Source organism: Adiantum capillus-veneris, chromosome 28 (genome assembly GCF_014529385.1).
Source record: "Adiantum capillus-veneris isolate H3 chromosome 28, ASM1452938v2, whole genome shotgun sequence".
In the NCBI taxonomy this organism is placed as follows: Eukaryota; Viridiplantae; Streptophyta; class Polypodiopsida; order Polypodiales; family Pteridaceae; genus Adiantum; species Adiantum capillus-veneris.
The window spans coordinates 122091685-122103687 of NC_140958.1; the positions used below are offsets into that span (position 1 = coordinate 122091685).

The 12003-nt window shown below is 41.7% G+C and overlaps 3 protein-coding genes across 3 annotated transcripts; 2 read left to right on the forward strand and 1 right to left on the reverse strand.

The window, feature by feature from the left end:
• The first annotated feature begins 1486 nt into the window (after positions 1 to 1486).
• LOC147421211 (uncharacterized) lies at positions 1487 to 4631 on the forward strand. The gene is made up of 2 exons (XM_086504950.1): positions 1487 to 2864; positions 3104 to 4631. The coding sequence occupies exon 1, from the start codon at positions 1685 to 1687 to the stop codon at positions 2780 to 2782; it is 1098 nt and encodes a 365-aa protein (XP_086361076.1). The 5' UTR covers positions 1487 to 1684; the 3' UTR covers positions 2783 to 2864; positions 3104 to 4631.
• A 1109-nt stretch (positions 4632 to 5740) lies between these two features.
• Positions 5741 to 7432, reverse strand: LOC147421212 (uncharacterized). Its single transcript, XM_086504951.1, has one exon. The coding sequence runs from the start codon at positions 7023 to 7025 to the stop codon at positions 6738 to 6740; it is 288 nt and encodes a 95-aa protein (XP_086361077.1). The 5' UTR covers positions 7026 to 7432; the 3' UTR covers positions 5741 to 6737.
• A 2522-nt stretch (positions 7433 to 9954) lies between these two features.
• Positions 9955 to 11462, forward strand: LOC147421213 (uncharacterized). The gene has a single exon (XM_086505082.1). The coding sequence runs from the start codon at positions 10154 to 10156 to the stop codon at positions 11234 to 11236; it is 1083 nt and encodes a 360-aa protein (XP_086361208.1). The 5' UTR covers positions 9955 to 10153; the 3' UTR covers positions 11237 to 11462.
• Positions 11463 to 12003: the final 541 nt, after the last annotated feature.

Here is a 12003-nt window from a genome sequence, read left to right on the forward strand (position 1 = left end):
CTTTTTGTAGGATCCATGATTGGTCTCCATAATCTCCTCATTTTTCTCATGTTCATTAAAATGTTGTTGCGAGTGGGCATTCATTACAACTAGATTTTGATATGCCCAACTATCTCTAAACACTTTTTATCAAGGTGTTGAAATGTGGGCCGCTTTGAGTCTTGAAACCTATTAACTAACCAATAGCTACTCACATTTCGAGGACCTTTTCATGAAATGCAAGGTCTTGCCATGTGTATTATTGTTTAGTTACTTGTTGTATACTTTTAGAGAAGCTAATGATATATTGACAAACAAGCAAAATCTTTCTAAAGATTTGCAATGTTGGGCTCATTAATTTAAGGTGACAGTTTGCACAAGTTGCAACTTGTTTGGATCCTTGTGAAGCTTTTAACTGTATGTATTATACCACCATGTCTACCCTTTGGTAGGCATTACTTTGGCATGGCTGTAAGGATACAGGTAACAACTTGCAAACCTGTCAAGAACCATGTCTCATGGAAGGAAATAAGGACCCTTTTGCTTCTAAAACTGGCACACAAAAGATTATCTTGGCATGGCCATAATGATAAAGCTAAGAATTGCAAAATTGTAAAGAGCCATGTCTCAAGGAAATAAGAACCTTTTGCTTCTAAAACTCACACACAATATAGCATGTTGCGTCTTTACAAATATAAATAGATACAATATGTGGGCCTTTGGAATTTCATTCGCACCAACATGATCGTAAGTATGAGCTATAAAACAAGATACGAGTTTACACGATGCAAAATGGCGTTACGAATGTTATTTTCTTGAAAAAGTAACTATAGCTTATGTCAAATTCATGCAGGGGTTACCAAAATGCATAAACTTTGCAAAAGGTAGCTATAGTATGACCTACAAGATGCGAAGTCAACTCCACAAGGAATGGGGTAATTGTTATGGATTGCCCCCTCCTGCCCCCAAAAACTGCACCCAAAATGGGTGCAATTACTTTTTGCTCATGTATCCCCCCCCTCCCCCCTTGTATATCTCTCAAGCAGTGACCCTAGTATACAAAGGAGACATTATGAGCCTCCCAAAAGGTAAATGTAGGTAGATATAGTACGACCGGTCGCCTTCGGCGGCCTCTCTCTCTCTCTCTCTCTCTCTCTCTCTCTCTCTCTCTCTCTCTCGTGCAAAGGGGATTTTTTTAGTTTTGGACTTTAACCTTCAGATCGCAGATTGCGACAAGTGTAAAGGGCTTCTCCTTCCGCCATATTATGTTAGTAGATACAAGGGAGGTTCTTATATACACACACACCATTAGTATTCTTCTATATACATCCTTTTGACATTTCTAAAGGCCAAAAGGATGTAAATAGAAGAATAAGAATGGTGTGTGAAAGCACTTCTCGTCATGGATGACATAGCCTACACCAAAAGTAAAGCGTGGTGGGGAAGTCGAAATGTGAGTGCAAGATTGTGGTGTCATAACCTTGCATCGCAAGCTCTATTCATTTCATGCTTTCATGTGAGCTCTTCACAGACTTTAAATACGGCTTCTTATTAGACAGGCCTTCACCAGCCCCACTCTCTCCTCACTCACAATTTCCTCATCTGCATCCTCACAAGTCCCCTTTTCTGGCCTGGGGGTTAACATACTTAATTGAGATTGCATCCTTGCAGATTTGTACAAACCCTCAATCTAGTGCTTGCTAATATGGGTGCGTCAGCAGGTCATGTGAATCTTGAGCGGCACGCACTAGCTTTGGTTCGGAGTCCCTCGACTTCCCTTTTCTGCGAATCAGACGACTCGGATTTTGAGTTCGACCTCTCAGAAATTTCTAGTGATGAGCCTCCTGCTTCTCCCAAGCTTCAGCTCACTCTCTCCCCTCAATGGGGAAGTGCAGCATCAGGCATGGCCATGCCCCCACATATAACAGAAGACCATATTTACACAGCTGCACCCAATATCCATCATTTGCATGTCATGGATATGGTGTTGCAAGATGGCGGCGTAGCAGAGTACTCTGATACCATCAAGAGCCCTCATAAATATCGCAATTATGATGGTAATATGAATCATCAGATTCGAAGTAGAGGTGGGATTGGGTCCTTAGAAGTGGATGAACTTTCTACTGCTGTGATGAGCACCAGCACTGATCAAGGCCCTAAGAGGAGGAGTAATCTGAGGTCATTAATGCTGGAGAGAGGGGAATTCGAGCAGTTGCCCTCCCTTGTCGGCATCCATCGAAGCAATGTCGGAATTACAAATGGTGATCAGATGAATTTGAGAGACTGGTCTTGTAGCTCATCATCAGATGCTTCCTCACCCGACTCCCCTGCATCTGTCTCATGCGCATCAGCCTCTTCATCACCCCAGCATCACACAAAGGCCAGCAGCAGGAGATGGTCTTTCAACCTGGATTTCTTTCACACCAAGAAAGTAGCATTAACTGGTCCTTTAAAAGCTGTAGATTATGACCCCGCTGCGGCGATGCATGATAGGCATCATGATGTAGCAGAGATTAGGGATGGTAATGTAGAGTCACCGAGGCGATCCACATGCAGCTTAAGCTCCATATCCAGCGGTACAAGCAGCTTTCCCGTCAGCCCTGTGGCGTTCCCTTCACGTGCGGCGCCCTCCATCCCACCTGGACCCCGCTCACCCATGTCGCCCCACGCGCAGCACTATCAACGGCAGAGGGCCCGCGCTGAGGAGCTGAGAAGACGAACGTTTTTGCCATACCGCCAGTCCCTACTTGGCGCCTGCTTCTTCCCTTCAGCGCCATCTCCGTCCCCTCAAGTCGCGGTCTGAAGCGTCATTTGCTGTGCAGATATCATAGATCTATCCAACACGCTTTGAACTCAATACCTTGTTAAGAAGGCCACATTCAAAGGTTGTGCATGATTAGACCTATTGAATTTATTCATCATTAAACAAAAGAAAATGCTTTTGTTGACAAATCGTTTTCAATTATTTTAATGGTCGTGGTACTTTTCTATTCACCTAATGGTCATAGAGTTAATTTTTGAAAAGCCACTTCTTGTGGCTTTTCACAAGTTAAATGTTTAACCTAAGGCTTTTGCTACGAGTTAACTCTACCACACGCTAATGTTGTTGCTCGTCCTCGTGCAGAATCCACTCGCTCCGCTTGACTATCTCCCTCTCCTCCTCCTTACACTCCTGAGGTGGGCAAGGGTGGTGCATGTGCAAACTACCTCATACTGGCCCACCCTCAACGGAACCCCGAAATGTATAAATCCAAAATTCTAGATAAATGGGGAGATATCGATCCATGACATTGTACTCTGATGCATCCAAGGCAATGCACAAGGAGCCTCACAACTTGAATACAATGCATACAAGTGGTGGATGATTGGTATCAACAAGAAGGATTACAAATTGGTTAGCTTAATTTAAGCCCATATTTGTGATGATCCCAACAATGTTATATACATTGTCATTTCATAAAGCAGAGCACATAGGCATAATGAGAGTGTGAACACAAGTGCATCACCTCATGTCAAAAAGAAGAGAGTCTCAATCTGCCAATGCAAGTGAGCAATCCAAGATATCCAAGGGACATCACAGACCTCTCTCTCAGCACAGTTTTTAAAAGATCCAAGAAAGAGACCCTCTTTTTCGATTGTTGATTAAAAAATCGTGCAAAAAAGGATTGTTCAAAGAGAAAGCTCAGGGAAAGGAAAAACCAATGCACATGGTGCAACGACTCTCTCTAGATTCTTCCTCTACTAAATATACCGATGTAGAAGTTTCTCATATGGAAGAGGTTCATGAATTTTGTTTAACGGCCTCTATTTGGTAGCCTCCCTTGTAATGCAAATATACATCACCATCTTATGTTTAGTACTATGCTTTGGATTTGTAATATAACCAGAGTCAAAATGTAGGTTTTGGCAGCACTGAGTGGTTATCAGTTAAGGGTGATGGTGCAAGCACACATTCCACTTGTACCAGCCAACAAAGTGCCAATGAATTGAAGTGACGTACATCGACCCTATGACATGTGAAACTATGGTTGACCCTATGAAGGCAACTGATGGTCATACCTACAACAGGTGGACAATCATTTGTGGTAGTAGGTTTCATGCCAGATGATGGTTGTCCTTTTTGTATTGCCTTGGATGACACTGATGTTGTGGTTGCTTGTTTCAAAAGTCATATGCTTTCGGGTGGCGCAGACAACACTGATTCACGAGAGATGGACGATAGTATGGTTGATGGTCGTAGCACCTTTGTAGTGACAAAATGAAAGTGATCAGCTCTGCTGATGAGAGATGTATGCGAGAGTTGGCTGCAGGAATGCCTCACCATCCCAAGCAACTCATCGATAAAAGCCGAGCACACAAAATACAAGGAACGATTTTGTGCTAGCCCATTGGGACTCCGATTCAATGAGTCCGATGACAATTTGTAATGGCCTTTTGGTAGTTGGTCCAAATGGTGGAGTTGCAAGGGTTCTCACTCAGCAAGCAGGGACACCGACACAACCAATCAAGTTTACGAATGACTTGGACATCCACTCTAGTGGGTCGGTATTTTTCATGATAGCAACTTATTTGTCTCATTGTAGGTGTGCTCGCTAGGACTTTTTACAATGTGTTAAGTGAGTTGTTTCCTTTTAGACCATATCTAGCTACATGGTGTCTTTGAAATGTTTCTAACTGCTCTTATTCGTCTAGTTTCAACCTTTGTGATGGTTGAAAGCTAGATTTTTGGAGCTACACCTGAGCATAGGCCAGTCATATTGAATCTCATGAGTACTTGGTTTTGATTATTGCTTACATTCACAGTTGCTGGAACTTAGATTATACATGTATAGTCAATGTAGTGGATTATTCGAGATTTTCTATAGCTCTTTCATGTCCCGTCAAAAACACATGCTCAAAGTAAGCCCGGGGAGGTTAACTAATAAAAATGTAACCTATCACGTGAGTTCAACAGAAGGGTATTTAAAGTTCTTGAAACTTACAGAAATATATATACAGAAGGGCATTATTTTTTCAAATTTGAAAAAAAATTACAGATTTTAAAAGAAAAGGGTACATTATATTCCTTAAAAAATTCACAGGTAAGGGGTTTTACAAACATGTCTTGAACGCACGTGATATGGTAGTTGTACACATAGTGAACCCCCCGAAGAAGCAAGTAGGCTTGCTTTTGACTGAATGCGTTGTCGCATCGTGGCACATACACAGTGTGAAATAAAAACATTCAGCTCACTTTTGACACTTCCCTACATGGAAATAAAAGAAATCATGTACATATTGTGATATATGTTGAAGCAGCTATTGCGGTTGCTATCATGTACATACCTATCTGGGGAGTCGTGGCCCTTGATGTGGCGCCTTTGAGTGATTTTACACTTGATAAGATGCCTATTTTGGTTTTATGATGTACATACTCCAACTCTTTCATGGTGGCACACTCATCTCGCCTATAAAGACTGATGCGGATAAAAACTACCAAAAATAGCAACTAATAGACGCCGTTGCAAAATTGCATGGAAAGTGACCTAAAATGGTATATTGATGAAAAATTATGATTATCTATTATTTTTATGCTTATACGAATGATCCCACAAACTTATGGATTTTTCTGACTCTGTTTGGGATTTTTTGCATAAAAAATCACATTTTTTGGGTCAAAAAATGAGCTGAAAATGACCTAGTTTTGGTCCAAAGTGGCATATCCAAAATGGGTCAAAAAAGTTGGGGTTTCACAGTTCTCCAGTATGGTTTGTCCAAGGTGTGAAACCCTCCCATACAATATAAGTAAGGGCTTTTGTTAATTGCTACTGTGGAAATGTTCTACACACATTTCAAGGTCTTTAGGTCTCTCTCCATGTGCCACTCCGCTATGTAGGAATCCATGCCCTCCACATTTAGATTCTTTCCATTTTTTTGTTCGCTTTTAGTTTTTGTGATGCTAGTTTGATGAAAAGCCCAATTCAATATATCGAAGTTCTCAATTGGCACCTAGAAACCCTAACTATGCTACATTGTACACCTCCTCTTGGCCATCACAGTCACCATTTATTTGTTTAATATATTGATCCATACTAATCCTTTATTAGTCCATAGAGATCATGTCCATTGGCCACGGCCCACTACTCTCATGGCCGAGTCGAGGTTAGCATTGGATTTAATTTGGAAGTATTAACTGTGGGGTGTGTGTGTGTGTGTGTGTGTGTGTGTGTTTGTTTCATAATAAATAGCCTAATTGGCCTTCATGTTAGCATAATTAGTTTCCCTGACTTGTGTGTATGCATAGCATATGCCAAAAGCTCTCCAATGACTCCAACCTCACGTCATTTGGTAGTTTAATCATACCCACTCACACAAAAAATTGATAGTCAAAGTGATATTATTATATGTGTATGTGGTTTAAAGTGAGATTAGTAGGTGTGTGTGTGGAGGCTTTGTCAAAGTAGTTTTCTTTTTAAAAATGAAAACTTTGGAGAGTTGTGAAGGCATGTGGGTAGTAAAAGGGAAGCATCCTTAATTAGTGTCGCTTATTTGGTCACCCATCCTCAAATTGCACTTGCCATCGTGTGCATCAACTATTTTGGCTTGAGAAATCTCACTAGCCTCCTTCATCCCCCAACCCACCTCTCTTTTGCAACCTATGCCCCAATCTCGCATGCTATAGTTATGTAGCTCATAGCACTATTAAATCGGTTACATCCTTATCATCAAACATGCTACAAAGGATTTTTCATCGTCTTCACCCTCTAGCATTGCTACTTTCAACCATTGCAAACTGTTAGGCGTTGTTCTCCATGTACAAGTGCAACCTGCTCACCCAATAATTGTGACGCAGCCTTGTCCCTTGTTGTCTCATCCCACTGATCTGCTAACAATATTGTATTACTCATCCCTATAAGTTTCTCTTCACATTCTATAGCGTGCTCAGAGCCCTGCCATACAAAACTCTTGCAGCCCATGCCGATGCTTCTTGAGAGGTTTCTCTTGGCCCTTCTGCTTGGGCCCACATAAATTTGACTTGCAATCTCATGCTGCAGAACCACCACCATCACACGCGGACTATTGATGCCTCATATATACCCATTTCCTCCATGTTTGTATTTAGAATTTTGAAGCTTCTATTCTTATCCCTCATTCCTACGAAAGATTTTCAAGGTAAATTTTCATCACTTTTCAAAAAGTTTGTGAGCTTCTTGCAACTTTGGAGTACATAGGTTTGAAATCCACCTACAACCATCTTGGGTGCACTACTATGACCATATTTAATTTGAGCATTGTGGCTCACACTTTGTGAAGGACTAGACACTACCTATCAGAAATAGGTAGGACCTTCCTCATCCCATCCACACACTGTTATGGTGAACTCAAGCACCGCATCCAATGAACGGTCAACATCATCAACCGCAAAGTCTCTCACAAGGAGAGGTTATTATTGGAACTGATAATAGACCACGTGGTCTAGCCTATGTGCATTTCTAGTGTGCAATCTACTTGCCAATCCAACCGACATCATCACTAATGGAGCAAGAATTTCTCTCATTATAGCATTGTTATTCCTTTGACTGTGTCATTAACATGAATGCTACATTGGAATCTGGATTACCCACCATAATCCTAATGTGTTCACAAATCTCAAGCTTAATGTTGTTAGCTTCTTAACTTTGGAACCCTCAAAATGAGTTAAAAGTAGCTATTTATCATAACGAGGCTAAAAATCTAATATATTAAAAGATCATGTTTACAAAAGGGATTTCTTGACTTTGAAAAAAACATAAGTTATTAAGATACTTGAAGGTGCGAGATGATGCGGATAATGCATGCGCATTGGTTTTCTTGAATATCCTTTGAATACACGTGATATGGACAATCATTCCTATAAGTGAACACTTTGAGATTTTAGTACCAAGCTCTTAGTCACTTTCGATAGTGACACGTAGTTCCCTAAGTATCACTTTAGTGAGTTCATAATATGACTAGTAGTTACTAAAGAGTGTTCATTATCCACCTATTGTTATCAAATGGAGCTTCTTATGATGTCATATATGATCATAGATGAGATGCTACTCTAGCTCTATATGGTAAGCCTCTTTGTACTCACTTCCATTCAATCTAGTTATCGATTTTGTGTCTACACTCTACTCCAATATCTGTTGTGTAATTCAGTGTTGATTATCATGTTGCCATAAATGATTCTCCATTTTATCCTCCCTAGTCTTCACAAGGACAAGGTCCTAGCGGCTACCAACAACATATGGGGACAGGGACAGGGGAGTTCCCTATTCCAAGAATACACAAGTATAAGAGTCCTTATAATAGATGCCAAGGCCCTCTACACAAGCGTGGTTTGATCTAGATACGGTGTGCAATTATAGTCTCTCCCTTACACAACACCATTTGCTAACCTAGTGGAGCATCTCCTAACGAAGGAAAACTTGAATTGTTCCCCACCCCATTTTTGTTGTGCTTCCTTTGTGCAGGATCCATGATTGGTCTCCATAATCTCCTCATTTTTCTTATGTTCATTAAACTGTTGTTGCGAGTGGGCATTCATCACAACTAGATTCTGATATGCCCAACTATGTCTAAACACTTTTTATCAAAGTGTTGAGATGTGGGCCGCTTTAAGTCTTGAAACCTATTAACTAACCAATAGCTACTCACATTTTGAGGACCTTTTCATGAAATGCAAGGTCTTGCCATGTGTATTATTGCTTAGTTACTTGTTGTATACTTTTAGAGAAGCTAATGATATATTGACAAACAAGCAAAATCTTTCTAAAGATTTGCAATGTTGGGCTCATTAATTTAAGGTGACAGTTTGCACAAGTTGCAACTTGTTTGGATCCTTGTGAAGCTTTTAACTGTATGTATTATACTACCATGTCTACCCTTTGGTAGACATTACTTTGGCATGGCTGTAAGGATACAGGTAACAACTTGCAAACCTGTCAAGAACCATGTCTCACGGAAGGAAATAAGGACCCTTTTGCTTCTAAAACTGGCACACAAAAGATTATCTTGGCATGGCCATAATGATAAAGCTAAGAATTGCAAAATTGTAAAGAGCCATGTCTCAAGGAAATAAGAACCTTTTGCTTCTAAAACTCACACACAATATAGCATGTTGCGTCTTTACAAATATAAATAGATACAATATGTGGGCCTTTGGAATTTCATTCGCACCAACATGATCGTAAGTATGAGCTATACAACAAGATACGAGTTTACACGATGCAAAATGGCGTTACGAATGTGATTGTCTTGAAAAAGTAACTACAGCTTATGTCAAATTCATGCAGGAGTTACCAAAATGCATAAACTTTGCAAAAGGTAGCTATAGTATGACCTACAAGATGTGGAGTCAAGTCCACATTGAATGGGGTAATTGTTATGCATTACTCCCTCCTGCCCCCAATAACTGCACCGAAAATGGTTGCAATTACTTTTTGCTCATGTATCCCCCTCTCCCCCCTTGTATATCTCTCAAGAGGTGACCCTAGTATACAAAGGAGACATGTATTAGCCCTCCGAAAGGTAAATGTAGGTAGATATACAAGGGAGATTCTTACACACACACACACACACACACACCATTAGTACTAGTATGGCCAGCCGCCTTTGGCGGCCTCTCTCTCTCTCCCCCTCTCTCCCTCTTTATCACGTGCAAAGGAGCCTATTTTAGTGTTGGACTTTAGCTTTCAGGTCGCAGATTGCGACACGTGTAAAGGGCTCCCACTTCCGCCATATTATGTTAGTAGATTTTTATATATACATCCTTTTGACATTTCTAAAGGCCAAAAGGATGTAAATAGAAGAATAAGAATGTTGTGTGAAAGCACTTCTCGTCATGGATGACATAGCCTACACCAAAAGTAAAGCGTGGTGGGGAAGTCGAAATGTGAGTGCAAGATTGTGGTGTCATAGCCTTGCATCGCAAGCTCTATTCATTTCATGCTTTCATGTGAGCTCTTCATACACTTTAAATACGGCTTCTTATTAGACAGGCCTTCACCAGCTCCACTCTCTCCTCACTCACAATTTCCTAATCTGCATCCTCACAAGTCCTGATCTGCATCACTCACAATTTCCTGATCTGGCCTGGGGGTTAACATACTTAATTGAGGTTGCATCCTTGATTTGTACAAGCCCTCAATCTAGTGTCATTGTGCCTGTCAATATGGGTGCGTCAGCAGGTCATGTGAATCTTGAGCGGCATGCGCTAGCTTTGGTTCGGAGTCCCTCGACTTCCCTTTTCTGCGAATCAGACGACTCGGATTTTGAGTTCGACCTCTCAGAAATTTCTAGTGATGAGCCTCCTGCTTCTCCCAAGCTTCAGCTCACTCTCTCCCCTCAATGGGGAAGTGCAGCATCAGGCATGGCCATGCCCCCAGATATAACAGAAGACCATATTTACACAGCTGCACCCAATATCCATCATTTGCATGTCATGGATATGGTGTCGCAAGATGGCGGCATAGCAGAGTACTCTGATACCATCAAGAGCCCTCATAAATATCGCAATTATGATGGTAATATGAATCATCAGATTCCAAGTAGAGGTCGGATTGGGTCCTTAGAAATGGATGAACTTTCTACTGCTGTGATGAGCACCAGCCCTGATCAAGGCCATAAGAGGAGGAGTAATCTGAGGTCGTTAATGCTGGAGAGAAGGGAATTCGAGCAGTTGCCCTCCCTTGTGGGCGTCCATCAAAGCAATGTCAGAATTACAAATGGCGATCAGATGAATTTGAGAGAGACATCCTCAGATGCTTCCTCACCCGACTCCCCTGCATCTGTCTCATCCGCATCAGCCTCTTCATCACCCCAGCATCACACAAAGGCCAGCAGGAGATGGTCTTTTAACCTGGATTTCTTCCACACCAAGAAAGTAGCATTAACTGGTCCCTCAAAAGCTGTAGATTATGACCCCGCTGCGGCGATGCATGATAGGCATCATGATGTAGCAGAGATTAGGGATGGTAATGTAGAGTCACCGAGGCGATCCACATGCAGCTTAAGCTCCATATCCAGCGGTACAAGCAGCTTTCCCGTCAGCCCTGTGGCGTTCCCTTCACGTGCGGCGCCCTCCATCCCACCTGGACCCCGCTCACCCATGTCGCCCCACGCGCAGCACTATCAACAGCAGAGGGCCCGCGCTGAGGAGCTGAGAAGACGAACGTTTTTGCCTTACCGCCAGTCCCTACTTGGCGCCTGCGTCTTCCTTTCAGCGCCATCTCCGTCCCCTCAAGTCGCGGTCTGAAGCGTCATTTGCTGTGCAGATATAATAGAGCTCATTTGTCCAAGCGTCCTGAGTAGAGACCTCATCGATCTATCCAAGATCAACACCTACTTTGGGAGTTAGATTGTACATGATTAGACCTTCCAATATAGCAACATTGAATCTCTTCCACATTAAACAAAAGAAAACTCTTTTGTATTGATAAATAATTTTCAATTATTTAAATGGTCGTGGTGCTTGCTATTCACCTAGTGGTCATAGAGTTAATTTTTGAAAATCCACAGAGGTGGCTTTTCATAAGTTAAATGTTTAACCTAATGCTTTTGCTACGAGCTAACTCTACCACACGCTAGTGCTGTTTCTCATCTTCTTGCAGAATCCACTCGCTCCGCTTGACTATCGCCCTCTCCTCTTCCTTACACTCATGAGGTGGGCAAGGGTGGTCCATGTGGAAACTACTTCATACCCGCCCACCCTCAACGAAACCCCAAAATGTATAAATCCAAAATTCTAGATAACTGGGGAGCCTATATCCATCCATCACATTGTACTCTGGATGCATTCAAGGCAATGCACAAGGAGCCTCACACTTGCATACAATGCATACAAGTGGTGGATGATGTACATGCTACCTAACCTTCTTTAACATGGGCTATTATTAAGAAAATATTCCAAAAAGATTTCCTTGGGATCAACAAGAAGGATTCCAATTGGCCTTATAGGGATTCGTGGTCAAAGCAAAAGCATCACACATTTGAACCAATACATCTCTCATTATTAGGATGTCA

Bases quoted from the DNA above. Each gene is read 5' to 3' on its own strand.
- LOC147421212 (XM_086504951.1), bottom strand. From the start codon at position 7,025: ATGGTGGTGGTTCTGCAGCATGAGATTGCAAGTCAAATTTATGTGGGC.
- LOC147421211 (XM_086504950.1), top strand. From the start codon at position 1,685: ATGGGTGCGTCAGCAGGTCATGTGAATCTTGAGCGGCACGCACTAGCT.
- LOC147421213 (XM_086505082.1), top strand. From the start codon at position 10,154: ATGGGTGCGTCAGCAGGTCATGTGAATCTTGAGCGGCATGCGCTAGCT.